Below are 15,353 nucleotides of genomic sequence, written 5' to 3' on the forward strand. Positions count from 1 at the left end.
ATAGTTTCAAATTAAAACCTTTGAAGATTGGAATTTTGCATATTTTTAACTATCAAATGTGTAGAATTAATTTTTTTGAAAAAGTTTACTTGAATTTTTAAAAAAATTATTTTAGTTTTTTATTTTTTAATCCTACGTATATTAAAATGAAGAATTGTCTAATAATCTAAATTTCGTAAAATTGAATTGTAAGCAAATGGATTTGAAAATTCTAAATAAACTTTTTCAAAAAATTTTAAAAGTAATTGATGTAAAGAAGAATTTTTGTTAAAAATTCTAGAAAATAATAATTGAATTGAAATGACTTTTTCGATTTTTATTTTATTAGCTTTTTAATATAAAATAATAAATTGTAAGAGAAAAATGTTTATACTAATACTGCAAGTGTTTTTATATTATTTTTACAAATTTTTATATATAGTTTTATTTAAATTTTATAAATGTTCTCCTTCACTCGATACCACCCGATGAACGGTTATCGAACTTCAACGCTCCGAGGACGAGGAGCGTGACGACCGGAAGTAAAGACCGGAACAACAGAGGACCCATTTCGTTTGGTCTTATTCAACGTGTTCTAACTCTGACAATCATTCAGTTCACACTTTGAAAGCGTTGTGGTCGTGTTAAACTATTTATCGATTGAATTATTTCTCTTGCTTTTTTTTCAAGTCCGAAGTTTTCAAGCTAAAAAAAAACCAAAATAATTAAACAAAAACCAAATGTGTTAATATTTACTAAAGTGACCGGTTTAAAAAAAGTTTAAAAACGTAAAAAAAGTTTAAAAAAATATTACTATTTCCTAAAAAAATAATGTGGATTTCAAATTTTTACATATTTTTTCTCTTCATCATCAAGTGAAAAGTGTATACAATGTTGAGGATTTTGTTTTTATAATAATAATAATTAAATAAGAATTGTTCGCAATAAAATATGCAGATTTTGAAATAGTATAAAAAGAGTTTTTCGAATTTTTGGATTTCGATAATGCAAAACTCAGAATGTATTCGTCTTTTATTCTTGTTTTTTGTTACGAATGCCGGAGCCTTGACATGGTATCCAAAATCTTCACAACCAATGTTCGGAGAACAAATAGATTTGGTTGGAGCTGACAATGTATCGCTTTCATCAAATCAAACTGAATCAGTACCTATATTAATTGGTAATTTTAAGAATTGTTATTAAATATTAAAATTTCGAATTTTTTTTTGATTTGTTGACCATGAGGTTAAAATCCCTTTTTTACGTAGATGGCTTAATAGATTCCCAGAATCCAAATGATTCTGGTGTTCAAGCTATTTCTCCAGAAGCTCGAAGTGACCCTGGAGATCGTGACCGAGAACCATTTGATGAAGTGGAGAATATTGAACCCAGACAGTGGTCAGACATTTTTCCAACGAGTGCAACAACAGCAAGAGGGCTGTTTCCTCCGAGAAGAGCCACCAGTCCGACGACTCTAGCTCAAAGGAATCCTTCCTCTCAGGGGTAATGTTACTCACAAGATGGGAATGAGAAATATTATTTTAATTCAATAGGATAATTAGTGGAAGGGGGGGATTGAAGCCCTTTAAGGAGAATCATTTTTAAAAAAATAACTTATCCTCATATAATAGTATACTATTTTGGTTATTTTTTACTCCTTTCGTTATTTATCTTTAATTATGTTAAATTAGAAACTTAAAACGTGGGGTAATGGGAGTCTTCACTTGCAATTCAAATAAATTTATTTAATTTCTATTTTTTAAAAATATTTTTTGTTTTATAATTTACTTGGTTGGTTTAACAGCTATTTGAGAGATAGACCTTTAACCGTACGAGTTAGTGATTCTTACTCTAAAGTATTTCTAGTTCTTTCTGGAGTGCCTCCGGGCTCTTTAAACTTGGACCACTCTTGTATTTACTCTATATTAATGGCATTGTTTCAGTGTTCAAGTATTGTTCGTTTTTGCTTTTTGCTGACGATCTTAAATTATTTTTGCCTATACATCCTCTTAATGACTGTCCTAATTTGCAAACAGATTTAGTAAATTTAAATAAATGATGCTCTACTTTTAAAATTTAATTGAATATATCTAAGTGTACGACTATTTCTTTTACAAGAAAAACTAAGAGTATTAACTTTAATTATAATATCAATAATCTTGAACTTGTAAGGGTGGAACAAATGCGGGACCTTGGTATCACTCTGAATAAAAACATTTCATTTTAATTGAATTTGTGTTTGTAACATGGTCTCCATACTACAGTACTTATATATATTGAGATTAGAGCGTGTTCAGAACCGTTTTTTACGTTTTGCAACCAAACAATTATTTAAACATTCCATTTGATTATTATTTACATGATTACGATAATATATACGAGAAATACTTAAAATACCAAAAATTGTAACCCGATTTTTATATAACGATCTCATTTTCTTATTCAAAATATTCAATGGATTGATGAGATGTCCATCAGTCTCGGAACGCATTAATTTTTCTGCACCTATAATAAAATAATTTATAATATATTTATAATATAATTTCAGAAACTATTTGCCTCTTAGTACATCAATTAACAGAACCAATTATTGTTACTATTCTACTTATAATAGACTTGCTAGAGTTGCTAACCCATATAGTGATAAGCTGGATTTCTTTGGAGTTTCTTTATCTTCTTTTAAAACAAATTTGAAACATTTATTATTTGATGTTGATGCCAATATGGCTCACAGTATTTTACGTTTATGTACCTTAATTACAATGCACTATACAAAGGGCATCTAGCCCGTTTATATTGTCAATAAATAAATAAGTTAAAAATTATTTCCTACTTATCTTTTTGAATCTTCAAAAAAACAAGAAAAGTCATAACGACGTAACAAAATTTCTCCTGCCTGACTAAAATTTCCTAAAAATTTATTAAAGATTTAGGTTGCAAACTTCGAAGAATTCATTGCAAAGTTTAGTAAACATTAAAGGTGAAAGAAGCTATCAATTTTCCGAATCAATTTTTACAAATAAATTAAATATCTTAAATAAATCTCTATAAAAATCTATTGAATTAGGATATTTAAATCTTTTACACAATTTTTACTAAACTTTGCAAGTAAATATTTCGAAGTTTGCAAGTAAATCTTCAATAAATTTTTAGAAAAGTTTCGGTGCTGTGTGGGTTTCTAAAATCCTTAAGGCATCTTTTTAATGTTTCTCTACCAGGAACATCTTTCGATAAACATATTAATTTAAAATTAAAACTGCTTTATTTCGTTAGAGTACCCAAGAGAAAAAGCTACGAAGTTTTATTTCGATGTGCAAATAATCTTGTTAAATACCCAGCACCTACTTATAATATTAATAACTTAATAAAAAATCATTAATTTATCCTAAATCATTCATAAATTAACTCTCCAACTATTCATTTATTCTTCTCGTAACTTTTTTTACAATATTTTACTTTTTTTAAAGAATTTTATACTTTACTTTAAATTAAAAAATTTTGAATAGAAATCCCGTGGTAAATGCACTACCACCGAGAGCGTCAGTTGATGATGTATTTTGTGATTTTGGTCATATATTGACTCTCCAACTATTCATTTATTCTTCTCATAACTTTTTCTTACAATATTTTACTTATTTAAGAATTTTATACTTTACTTTAAATTAAAAAATTTTGAATAGAAATCCTGAGATTACTGCACCTCCGCCGACAGCGTCAGTTGATGAAGTATTTTGTGATTTTGGTCCTCTCCCCGTGCAGTCGCTCTGTGAGTGGCAAGATGGACATGGAGCCTTGCGATGGACTACAGGCACTGGCCTAAGTACCAATTGGTTAGGTGGTCCACCTATCGATTCTACTGCAGGAACCATGGAAGGAGGGTGAGACTTTTAATAAATTAATTTACGAAATTATACAGCATGCACGGAAAGAAATATTGTGTTTCAACATGAATGAAATATTTAAGAAGACAGTTTTCAAAGCATGACAAATCCATTTCCATTTTTTCTAATTTTGAGAGATTGAATCAAATGACGTTTCTTATATATACAATTATTTTTAAGATAGTAAATTTTGTAATAATTTATTTCTATAACAATGTTTTTATATTTGAGACGTTTTGTTTTTACTTACAAACTTTATCATAATTAAATGCTGTCGACGAATTTGGTTTAGTAATGTGACTAGACTTATGGGTCGAACATTTCGAAACGATCACTAATTAATTTGTGATGCAAATAATGTTTGTAATTTTAATAAATTTAATTTTTAATAGATATACAACATTACTAGATTGCAGCTAGTAGATTATATTTGTCAAATACTCAAATCTATTAATAACAACATTGCCAGGTTTATTACTTTGTTTTGTCTCTTTCTATTTCTAAAAATAAAAGATTTTTTAAACGGCTTTCTCTAATTATTTTTTCGCAAATAATGTTTTACAATTTTCAACTTGCAGAAGCTTCTATCGCGAAGCTACTGTCGCTGGAAAAGTGACATAGATTCTTAAAGCTTTTATTACTTCTAAAAATTCTCATTCCATAAAGCCGTATTCAATCAAGAAAGTATTAAAAGTATCTATAACTTTTGATTTTTCATTAATCCTAACCTTTTTCAAAAGTGTAATTGCAGTAATGAGTTGCTAGGAAAATTATTTTGTAAATTCTGTTTAATATCGTGATTGTAATTTATTAGCCACGTCAATGTAGATTTTTTGTACGTTAGTAAAGCCAGGGTACTTTACTTGGGTAGTACATAATGTCTACGTTGAAATATAGGTAATATAGTAATAATGCGTACTAAAGATACTTTTAAATTTGTCCACATATTTAAAATCTGTTGATTAAAATCATTTAACACATTGTTAATTTGATTGGAATTTTGTTAGATATGCCTTTCTGGAAACATCACATGTTCCACCTAAGGATACAAAGTCAAGAAGTCACGGTGGTCTTTTGCACAGTCCTCAGCTGGGAAGCACAGGAGTCTCTGGAACTTGCTTCATGTTTAAGTATGCAATAAATGGCTTAAGTTCTGCTGGTCTTAGAGTACTTTTACATATGGGAGTAGACGAATATTCAATAAAAAAAGAAAGGGCTGATGAAATTCCAATTGAAAATGTTACGGCTACTGCAACATCTACTTCAAGTAAACCTTTTGACAGTGGCAATGAGAGAGTTCTCTGGCATGCACAGTATAATATTCTCGGAGTTTGGCAGCAGGCTCATATTCTTTACACTTATCCGGAATTACATTCGGTATTACAAATACTTTTTCTAACTAAATTTGAAAATATATAAATCTTCAATGTCTGTGTTCTTTTTATTTTTATAATTTTATTTTCATGGTTTTGTTTAGATCGTAATTGAAGGTGTACCTGTAGATTCTGCTGATCCTTCTAGGCTTTATCGTGGCTATATAGCGATAGATGATATCGACCTTCAAATAGGCCCTACATGTGCTGGCTTTTGTAACTTTGCAGGTGGTATCTGTGATTGGACCAATGATGCTGAAGATGATTTTGATTGGACAATTGTAAGTTGTTTAAAGTGGTGTACTCGTTCTATTAAAAATTCCTACGTAAATAAACATATGGGATTTCATTCAAGATCCATTGTGATTTTTTATATGGGTTCTTACAGATGACTGTATGAAAAAATCTATTTGTAAGAACAGTTCTGGAATCCTATCCAAAATTTTGTATGCAGACCTTTACAGGTTCATGAAATATAACGATCGCATGAGAGATTTTATGCTCATCTTAAATAGGATCCCATATTCGTTTTAATAATTATGTGAATTTTCCACGGTGTACTGTTGGAAGAAAAAGATTTTAAAATTAATTATTTTAAAAAATAACATTTCTTAAAGAGCAGAGGAAGCAATGATCCTACCACAGGACCAGCGATGGACAGTTCCAGCGATCGAGCAACAGCTGGTGGCTATGCTTATATTGACTCTAGATATCCTCGAAGACCTGGAGACACAGCACGACTAATGAGTATCACTTTCCCCGGCACAGGGCCAGAATCTCCAATGTGTATGCATTTTTGGTTTCATATGTTCGGTTCAGGAATTGGAAACCTAAAAATTCATCTTCGCCATTTGCGGAGTTTGGATGCAGAAGTGCAAGAGATTTGGGCACTCAGTGGAAATGCTGGTAATGCGTGGTTTAAATCAGAAGTCACCATTAGTTCGCTGGATGATTATCAACTCATCTTTGAGGCTTCTGTGGGAAACACAGGAATGGGAGACATTGCGATAGATGAAATCAGTTTAACTTCTGGCGTTTGTCCAAGTGAGAAACTTTTATATTCTCTTCTTTTCTTTTACTTTGCTTCGTCGAATTATTTTTAACTTCTTCATCTCGCCTTTTTAAATGTTTTTGTAATTTTGTGACTGAAATACTTAATTCATATTATTACTTTCTTGTATTGCTAGCAATGCCACAAGTTGCAGCTCCTCTTGCAAGAGACTGTACTTTCGAAATTGATGAATGCGAGTGGGTAAACTCTAGAGATCCAGACCGTGTCGAGTGGGAAAGAATATCAACTTCAACTCTGAGTTCTAGAAATCAAAGAAAACCTTATAGCAATGGACATACAGTTAGTCGTCGAAATGAGTATTTTTTGGGTTTGCAACGTTCCAGAGGAGGAGGAGGAGGAGGTAGAAATACTGGTGGAGGAACTGCTCAATTAATGAGTCGAGAGTTTAAAGGCTCTGATGATCCTCTTTGCATCACCTTCTGGTATTTTATGTTTGAATCTTTCATCGACTCAACTGGACCTAGTTTAGGTAAAACATTGAAATTAAAAACTCGAAAATTCTTAGAAATGTTTTTCAATTCATGTACATGTTTATGAATCAAAATAAAGTTCCACGAGTTCTTGTATGTGAACTTTTGCATGTTACTGCAGTTGTCTCAAAAAATGGAAGTTGTTTATTTATAACACGTGTTGTAATAATGGAAACTCTCTCCAATTCGAATTTTTAATCGGGTATTAATGTTTTGACGATTAAGTATTATGTATTTTTTAGGCGTTCTTCGTGTTTTGGTTCAAACTCTCGGGGAGAGTTCCTCAGATGCAAATCCTGTATGGCAGCTTTATAATAATCAAGGACCAACTTGGAGTTTTGCCCAGACAAGTATCAATGAAAGAAAGGATTTTAATATAATTTTTGAAGGTACATGGGGACCCAATAGAGCAAGTGGAAGCATTGCTATTGACGATGTCGCTTTTTACACTGGAAATTGCACTGGTAATTAATTAAATTTTTTTTAGACTTTTAAGAAAGTTATAATTTTGTAGAAACAATTTTTAATAAAGTAGTACAAACTTTTATTAAAATTTTTTTCAGTAAGACCAATGAGTGCAACTGTTAAGCCTGAGGATTGCAGTTTTGAGAAAGGTTTATGTGGTTGGGAAAATAAAACGGCAGCTGTAAATGATCGAACTGTGACTTGGCAGAGAGCCTTCTTAACTCATAGGCCAGCACAATTATTAGACAAAACTTTTGGTGCAACAGGAGATTTTGTTTTCTTTGATATTTTTACTACAAATCAAAAATCTGCTACAGTTCAACTTTTATCACCGGTGATTAATACATCGCCTGATGAAACAGCATTATGTTTTACATTTTGGTTTGCCGCATTTGGAGTTGAAGAATCAACGTCTTTGAGAATTATTAAAGTTTCAATTGAAGGAGATAAGATCAGTGACGATGAAGAGAGTGAAGACAAGGAATTGGTAGGCACATATTCTCGGCAATTTAAATTCAAAACCACATTTGGTGACAATGAATGACTCATGAAAATAAATTTTTTCTAATTATATTCTTTATTACTATAATCTTGTTTATAAGGATTTCAGATAGGGTCCAAGATAGGGTAAAAATGTCATTCGTTTAACTAGAGTATTATTTTTTTACACGAAAATTAATTTAAGTATAAAGAAATGTTTTGAGGACAGTGAAAATAAGATGCATGAATTATTCCTTCTAGCTTTGGCACTTGACAGCGAAAGGATTTAACAACATCAGACCGTCTTGGGTAGCAGCCCAATTTGCGATAGAGGCGCGGGCTCCTTATCGACTTATTTTGGAAGGAACAGCTAGTAACGGAGGCTTTGCCATTGACGACATTAAATTCCAACCAGAATCTTGCATGAGTATGGATATATTTTATTTTATGAATTACAAATTATTAATAATGCAGATTGTAATTGTAATACTAACGCTTTTTCATTTTTTAGCACGACCAGCAAAAGCTCAACCAGTAGCTATCGAAACCTAAATATGGATAACTAAATTTAATTTAACTGATTTATTAAATAACAAGTGAAAAGACTTTGTGTGATATTTAAGTTAGGGCAATTAAATAGTTTGTCTACAAATTAATCTACAAATTTATTATTAATAGATAGTAAATATATACAATTATACAGAATATGTAAATTTAAAAAATAATTCAAATTTAACAATAACGCAATTTTTTGGTATAAGTTTTTATACATATTTAGTAACAATTAATTTAATAGAAACATCGAATTAAAATTTTTTAGTATATAATTGAACTATGTTTTATTCTCCTTTCAAATAGAACAATACTTTGCAGAGCATTATTAAGATGTTAACTTAAGAAACTTACAAGAGTTGCATAACTAAAGGGGCCATATGTATGACCATTATTACAGTGTAAGAATGCATAAGGGGTTCTATTCAAGATTCCTTATAATTTCTTATGTGGGTACTTATACATACACTCTATACTTATACATACATTGTATATATATTCCATGTAAGTGTATCTTCAGTTAAACTTATGTGAAAGTTCAGAAAATATCCTACGCCTCTGGGCGTAGAATTCTGCGGAGAGTACACAGAAAAAATTTTGGGCGACCTACTATTTCAATTGGATAGAAATTTGACGACTGTCATACTATCTAAAGGTAGCACGCTCGCGATTGAACTGTTCTATAGAATATTCCATGACATTTAAAATCTAAATAGTTAATAGTAAGATCTACGCATTTACAAAATTTAAAAAAAATTGACCGAAATGCGGTTTGTCAACAAAAATATAATACGTAGATAAAAGTAATGTAATAAATCAGGAGAGTGTTACATTTTTCTTAAATTTGATGTTAATAATGTTAATAAATAAAAAAAATAGAATAAATAAAAAAAATGCATTTTTAGAATTTCCCGAACGATTGTGACACCCGAGATTCGAACACTCGATCATATAGTGCACTACAGGGCTCAACCGTTCTGGGAGGCACCTAGACGCGCTCGACCAAGGGAGACTATTGATGGTTTCTCATAAAATATCCCTTGTAACAAACACGTGAAATAGATACGTTTATTATTTTGCAAAGTCATTAAACAATTTTTCAAATGTTTAATATTTAATACAAAGAATAATAATAACGAATATTAAGAATTTTTTACAATGTAAATATTTTAAATTTGTTAATTGAGTTGATTAAAAAAGAATTTTTAAATATAGGTAATACAAAAATAACAAGTTGTTCATTTCATGACCATTTAGCTTCCTCAACATATAAAATATAAATTCGTGACGTAATTCACTTACAAAATTTTAGCAAACTCCATCTAAACATATGTATAAAATTAAATTATGAAAAAATACAAAATTTGAATTTTTTGTGATAAAGAAAAAAACCGCTGCCAAGTTGTACATTTTTATAATTTTGGTGTTCATTTCATGAACACTTTGCTTCCTCATAGAAATAATAATAATTGAAATATAAGAATTACTTTTTATAAAAGGGTTAAAAATCATTAAATCTTGGTCCAAAAAATGTGTTTTTATATATTCTATAAGATGGTAATAATAGTTTAATAATTACACATAAGTTAATAAACAAGAATGTTGAAAAAATGATATTTTCCACAATTCTTGATTTTTCAAATACCAATAATTTCTGCCTGAATCAGGTTCAAAAATAGGTCAATCGAAGCGTTTTTTAATGCTCTTCAAGTTGGTAATAATTTTTTAAAGTTACTTTTACATAATTTAAAAAATTTTTTATAAAAGACTTATTTTTCAAAATTTTAGATTTTTAAAAGTTTAATATCTTTGGTTAATATGGACGAAAAATGTTCAATTGGGGCTCAAAAGATGCGTCTGAAAAAACTCTACAAAACTAAATACAAAACAAAACTAAACTTCTGCATTTTTCAACAAAATTTTCAAAAAAGTCTTATTTTCTAAAATTTTTGATTTTTTAAAGTTTAATATTTCCGGTTAATATGAACGAAAAATATTCAATTAGGGCTCAAAAGATGCGTGTGAAAAAACTCTACAAAACTAAAGAAAAACATTTATAAGTGTCCAAACATTTTTTTAAGTTACGTCCAAAAAACGTTTTTTTACAAAATGAAAAATGCAAAAAAAAAATAGTTAAACCTCATGAATCGGGCCGAAAATACTCTCATTTTATGTCCCCCGAGAAGACCTACAATTTAAAAAAAATTGAGGCCTTTAGCTCTTTCTCGTTCTAAGATATTGAGGCAAATGTAATGTTAGTACACACACACACACATCGGGACAAATTTTTAAAATCCGTTTTTTGGACTTCGGTGTTCAAAATACGTCGAATTTTTTTTTATTTATTTAAAACATTTATACGGCGAGTTCCTGTGCATATATAAAGTACTAAAGTATTAGGCATAATAAAAAAAAATTTATAAATATGTCAAAAAATGACAATCCAAAATTTTGCTAATACAAAGCTTCCTTTATGAGGAAGCAATATCTATTAATTTTATAAAGTTTGATAAAAAATATACTTTGTATATATCAATCGATTCGTTTTCTTGTCAGGAATGTAATTTTGAAAATAATTAATGAAAATATTAACAAATAAAAAAATTATTTCCAAAAATACAAAAATTTTTTTTTTGAATTTTAAAAAAATTGTATAAAAAATTTTTTTAGACATTTTTAAAAATCCTTGTGTCAGATTTTAGGTATTAATGACTGCAATAAACCTGCAAAATTTCAGGACAATCCATCAAAATTTGTTTGAGATAATTTGTACACAATTTTTGTGACATACACACACACATACATGTGGACATTTGCTCAGAATTGAATATACATATGTTATAGATGAAAATGAGTCCATATAACCTTCTTTTGAAAAATTGAAAATCGTCACGAGTGCAAAGCTTCCTCATGAGGAAGCAATAATTATATGAAATTTAATTTTTATATTTCAGAATATATTAACTTTTACTTTTTAATTGGAAATTGAATAAATCTAAATATTAGCCAGGTTAATATACTACTAAACATAAATTCCAATTTTTTACAAAAAGAAATTAATAACAATGTTAATACAGTACAATTTTTTTAATGAACTAGGATAAACCAGAGAGTAGTCGGCCACTAAAGCAAATCTTCTTAAGGCACTTTTCCTATGTGACGGTTTGAAAAAATCGATTTTTCTTTTTTTGCATGTTTCGAAAGTACAATATCTTAGAAATATCGTGTAAAAGTTTTAGACAGATATTTGAAAAACTAACAAAGTTACAGCGCGTAGAATTAAACAGTGCATGGGCGCGAGCTACAGCTACTAAAACTTTAAACGCGTTTTTCTCAAAACCACTTTTTTCTAACTGGTGACAAGGATTACTCAAAATCTATTAAACAGATCGGTCTGGAATTTAGAAGCATTATTCTACACATGAGTGTCTATCGTGTGAACCTCGGTCATGATTTTACATAAACATTTTCCTATTTTTTTAAACAATTACTTACGAAAAAACAAGCGATTTTTGATATTTTTTTAACAGTCCGCCATTTTGTTATTTATTAAGATAAATTGTTTATTGAGGTTCACGCGATAACAGTAAGCCTACTGAGTAAAACTACGTTTGATTTTTTTAGTTCAGACAGTACTGAAGAAAGTTATCGTTGCGACCGTTCACCCGATCATTTTCAAAGGAGTCAGCTTTGACTCATAAAAATAATTATTAAATGATTTAAAAAATCACTTAAAAATTTTTTTGTATATTTTTAGACACCAATTATAACATGTAAAATAAATTATAGAATTATATTTCATTTTCTGTAAAAAAAATTCCTGAAAAAAGCCTGAAATTTCGTCCGTCATATAGGAAAAGTGCCTTAATGAATACTGTTTAAAAATTGCAATTAAAATTTGTTTAAAATGTCGTCCACATGTAATTTATATTAGTAACATTATTAATTAGTTTTATTCAATTATTTTAATTTGTATGATAACGAAAAATTAGTTTTTTCTTAATTTTACGCTCTTGTTTCTTTTGACTTAAAAAAAATTTTAAAAACTTTTAATCAAATTATGGCCAGGTCACATTGTATATAGAAATAGTGCAAAGTAATATAAATTGGTCAAAATGACTAAATTGTTAATAAAAACAATTTGTAGAAAAGAAATAACTTGAATACCGGTTTAAAACTTCTTTACTTTGTAAATAAGTCAGACAGATCCCCCACAGCACCGAAACTTACCTAAAAATTTATTAAATATTTACTTGCAATATTCGGCATATTTAACTGAAAAGTTTAGTGAAAACTGTGTAAAGATTTAAATGTCCCGATTAAATTAATGTTCAGAAAAGGTTCGCGCTAAACATTTATTTAATCGGGACATTTAAATAATTACACAACTTTCAATAAACATTGCAATTACATATTCCGAACATTGCAAGTAAATATTTAATAAATTTTTAGGAAAGTTTCGGTACTGTGGGGGATTATATTTGCACAATGCTGGCACAATAGTCATTGGACCAATTGCCTGGCACATAGTCAGCATATAAGCCTGACCGTGGTCCGGAAATCATCGGTCCACCAATGTGCTAGGCACGAGTGGTCTTCGGACCAATTGTCTGGTGCACTGCCAACACATTAGCCTGACCGTGGTCCGCAGATGATCGGTCCACTAACTACAGTTGAACGAGTCACATCTCTTTCATATTCGTTGATTGAAGAAATCTTATAAGTGAATAAAGTCGTTATAGTAAAATTATATTTTTCTCGATCATTGAACACATAAGGTTGCGGGAACCTTTCCATTATTTATTTGTTGTACAAAGTGTGCAATTACAAGTTGAATAATCGCACATTGGTGACCACTTGACGAGCACATGTTGTGTATCGAAATATAATCTAGATTTTCTTGAAAATTCTAAATGCAATCCGCGAAAGTCTATACAACATTCTAAGAGAGAAAAGTTTTTTACATCTGAGAAAACCTTTATTTCTCATGTTCGACAAAAATTTAATTCACATAATTGTCTTCAAAATTCACATGAGAGACTCATACAACGACGCCATATTGCCAAGACCGGCATCGACAAATTTTAATTGGAAACACCGACTCCGAGGATTCCTGAGGAAGGCGGATAGCTACCTGTGAAGTTTTGTCCTTTGTGTCAGCGATTGATGAGCAGATAGTTGCTGTGACGACAGGTGCGGAATTTCGACTCTATGTCCGGCAATTTGTCAGTTTTGAATGACCTTTATTATTTTGATAGACTTCGCGAATTTTTATTTACTTAATGACTTTAGGTTTGAAACACACCCTGACTTTTGTTAAAACGAAATAGATTTATTATTTTTAAGAAAGCGAATTACAGGTCTTTACATTTTGGCTCCTTGAGCAACACTGACTCTTCTACAATTTTCTTATCGGAAGTCCTCCCCTTTTCTCTTCCCCTACCATTTACTTCTTACTACTTGAACTAAATGCTCACACCACAATTTAAATATAAAATAGCCAACAGATCGACCATCCGACTAATAAATGGTCCTCCATTTCCCCTCCCTTTTTTTCTTTTTAAACAAAATTTTTAATTGAAAACCACGAAAATCACAACTTATATATTGATTAATAATAACATTTCACTTCATTTCACATGAATTGTCTTTCAATTCACTTTTTCATTTTGTTCTTGAAATCTTCTCGATCGTCGTCTTGGTTCATCCTTTTTATCAGGAATCTTGGTGTCAATCGTCTTCTCGTTATGTTTATATTCCTTCTTTTCAGACCCACCTTCCTCTTTAGATTCATTTTCAGTGTCGAAATCCTCATCCGACTCCTTCAGGTCCGGTCGCCATGGTTTCAACTGTGACGCGTGAGCCGTTGCTGCGTAAGTCCTACCTGATGTTGAATGCTTTAACGGTGTTCGACGGTCTCTGAAATTTCTAGATTACATTCGACAAACCGCTATCACCCAACAAATACGGCACTGCCTGGTTTAAATGACGTGAAATTGGTAAACAATCATTTTCGAACGAGTTTTTCTCTGCACACAAGCACTTTTTGCAAAATCTGAATCCGAACCATTGACACAAATCTTCTTAATTACCTAAATCCAAAATATTTTTTTCATCCTTGAAGAAACGCGGTTGCAAAATGGGAAAGGCCAGAGTAATGTAATGCGAATCATTTTGACAACTGAGCCTTTACGCTCCCTGCATGCTTCTGCCCTCTAATGGCAAATGGTTGGAACAAACGTCTTGCCGCCTGTCATTACATTACTTTTGTTGCTTTTGCATTTACCATTCTGCAACCGCGTTTCTGCATGGATTAAAAAAATATTTTGGATTTAGGTAATTAAGAAGATTTGTGTCATTGGTTCGGATTCAGATTTTGCAAAAAGTGCTTGTGTGCAGAGAAAAACTCGTTCGAAAATGATTGTTTACCAATTTCACGTCATTTAAACCAGGCAGTACCGTTTTTGTAGGGCGAAAAGTGTAGGTCGCTCATAACCTACAAATTTCAGAGACCATCGAACGCTCTTAAAGTTGAGTCTCCAATAAAACAAGGTGCGCATCGATGTTCATAGCTATACGTATACTAAAGTATGCTGTGGTATATTTACAGCTATGAACATCGATGCGCACCTTCTCTCACATTAGAAACTCAACTTTAGTTGCACGATTCTATAAGTATCATGTCCCAAAGCTTCATTAATAACCATCGGAACTCTATACTTCGGTTGTAGCTTGGTACTTGATCCAGTACTTTCGATCGGTCTTTTTACAAACACGATATCTCCAGATAGATATTCTTCGTAATTACAACGCTTACATATTCTTTCATTTTTTGTTGTTTCACAAGAATATTCTCTCGATCTTCGTCTTGGATTTGCGAAAGTGTCGTCAATGGATCTGTGACGACCTCAGCTGCCAAATTGGGGCGCATGATTATTCCTCAAATTTGAATTTCCTAATGTTCTAAACATAAAAACATCATTTCGCATAATTTTCAGTTTCCGAAATTTTATTCAGTATAATTTTTAATTTATCGACTTATTCTTTATCCTATTATTTAAATAGTCGAATTGTTTTTTCA

General features: G+C 30.6%; 1 protein-coding gene across 2 annotated transcripts; it reads left to right on the top strand.

The window, feature by feature from the left end:
* Positions 1–818: 818 nt before the first annotated feature.
* Positions 819–9,318, top strand: LOC122507404 (MAM and LDL-receptor class A domain-containing protein 1-like). 2 transcript variants are annotated; one of them, XR_006302118.1, is made up of 12 exons: positions 819–1,159; positions 1,248–1,482; positions 3,660–3,857; positions 4,868–5,237; positions 5,338–5,514; positions 5,851–6,277; positions 6,421–6,774; positions 7,018–7,239; positions 7,339–7,727; positions 7,982–8,147; positions 8,232–9,075; positions 9,178–9,318. XR_006302118.1 is itself a non-coding variant. In XM_043620088.1 (11 exons), the coding sequence occupies exons 1-11, from the start codon at positions 985–987 to the stop codon at positions 8,270–8,272; spliced, it is 2,754 nt and encodes a 917-aa protein (XP_043476023.1). In that variant the 5' UTR covers positions 819–984; the 3' UTR covers positions 8,273–9,146. The 2 variants fall into 2 exon arrangements, 1 of the variants encoding a protein (XP_043476023.1); XM_043620088.1 differs by lacking the exon at positions 9,178–9,318 and having other exon boundaries at positions 8,232–9,146.
* The last annotated feature ends 6,035 nt before the right edge of the window (positions 9,319–15,353 follow it).

Source organism: Leptopilina heterotoma, unplaced genomic scaffold, assembly GCF_015476425.1.
Source record: "Leptopilina heterotoma isolate Lh14 unplaced genomic scaffold, ASM1547642v1 Lhet_47, whole genome shotgun sequence".
NCBI lineage: Eukaryota > Metazoa > Arthropoda > Insecta > Hymenoptera > Figitidae > Leptopilina > Leptopilina heterotoma.

What these genes read in the sequence shown, in the direction of transcription:
- LOC122507404 (XM_043620088.1), top strand. Translation starts at nt 985, where the DNA reads ATGCAAAACTCAGAATGTATTCGTCTTTTATTCTTGTTTTTTGTTACG. An exon ending in AGAGTGAAGACAAGGAATTG is followed by an intron (nt 7,728 to 7,981) that starts GTAGGCACATAT and finishes TATTCCTTCTAG; the next exon opens with CTTTGGCACTTGACAGCGAA. An exon ending in CCAACCAGAATCTTGCATGA is followed by an intron (nt 8,148 to 8,231) that starts GTATGGATATAT and finishes TTCATTTTTTAG; the next exon opens with CACGACCAGCAAAAGCTCAA.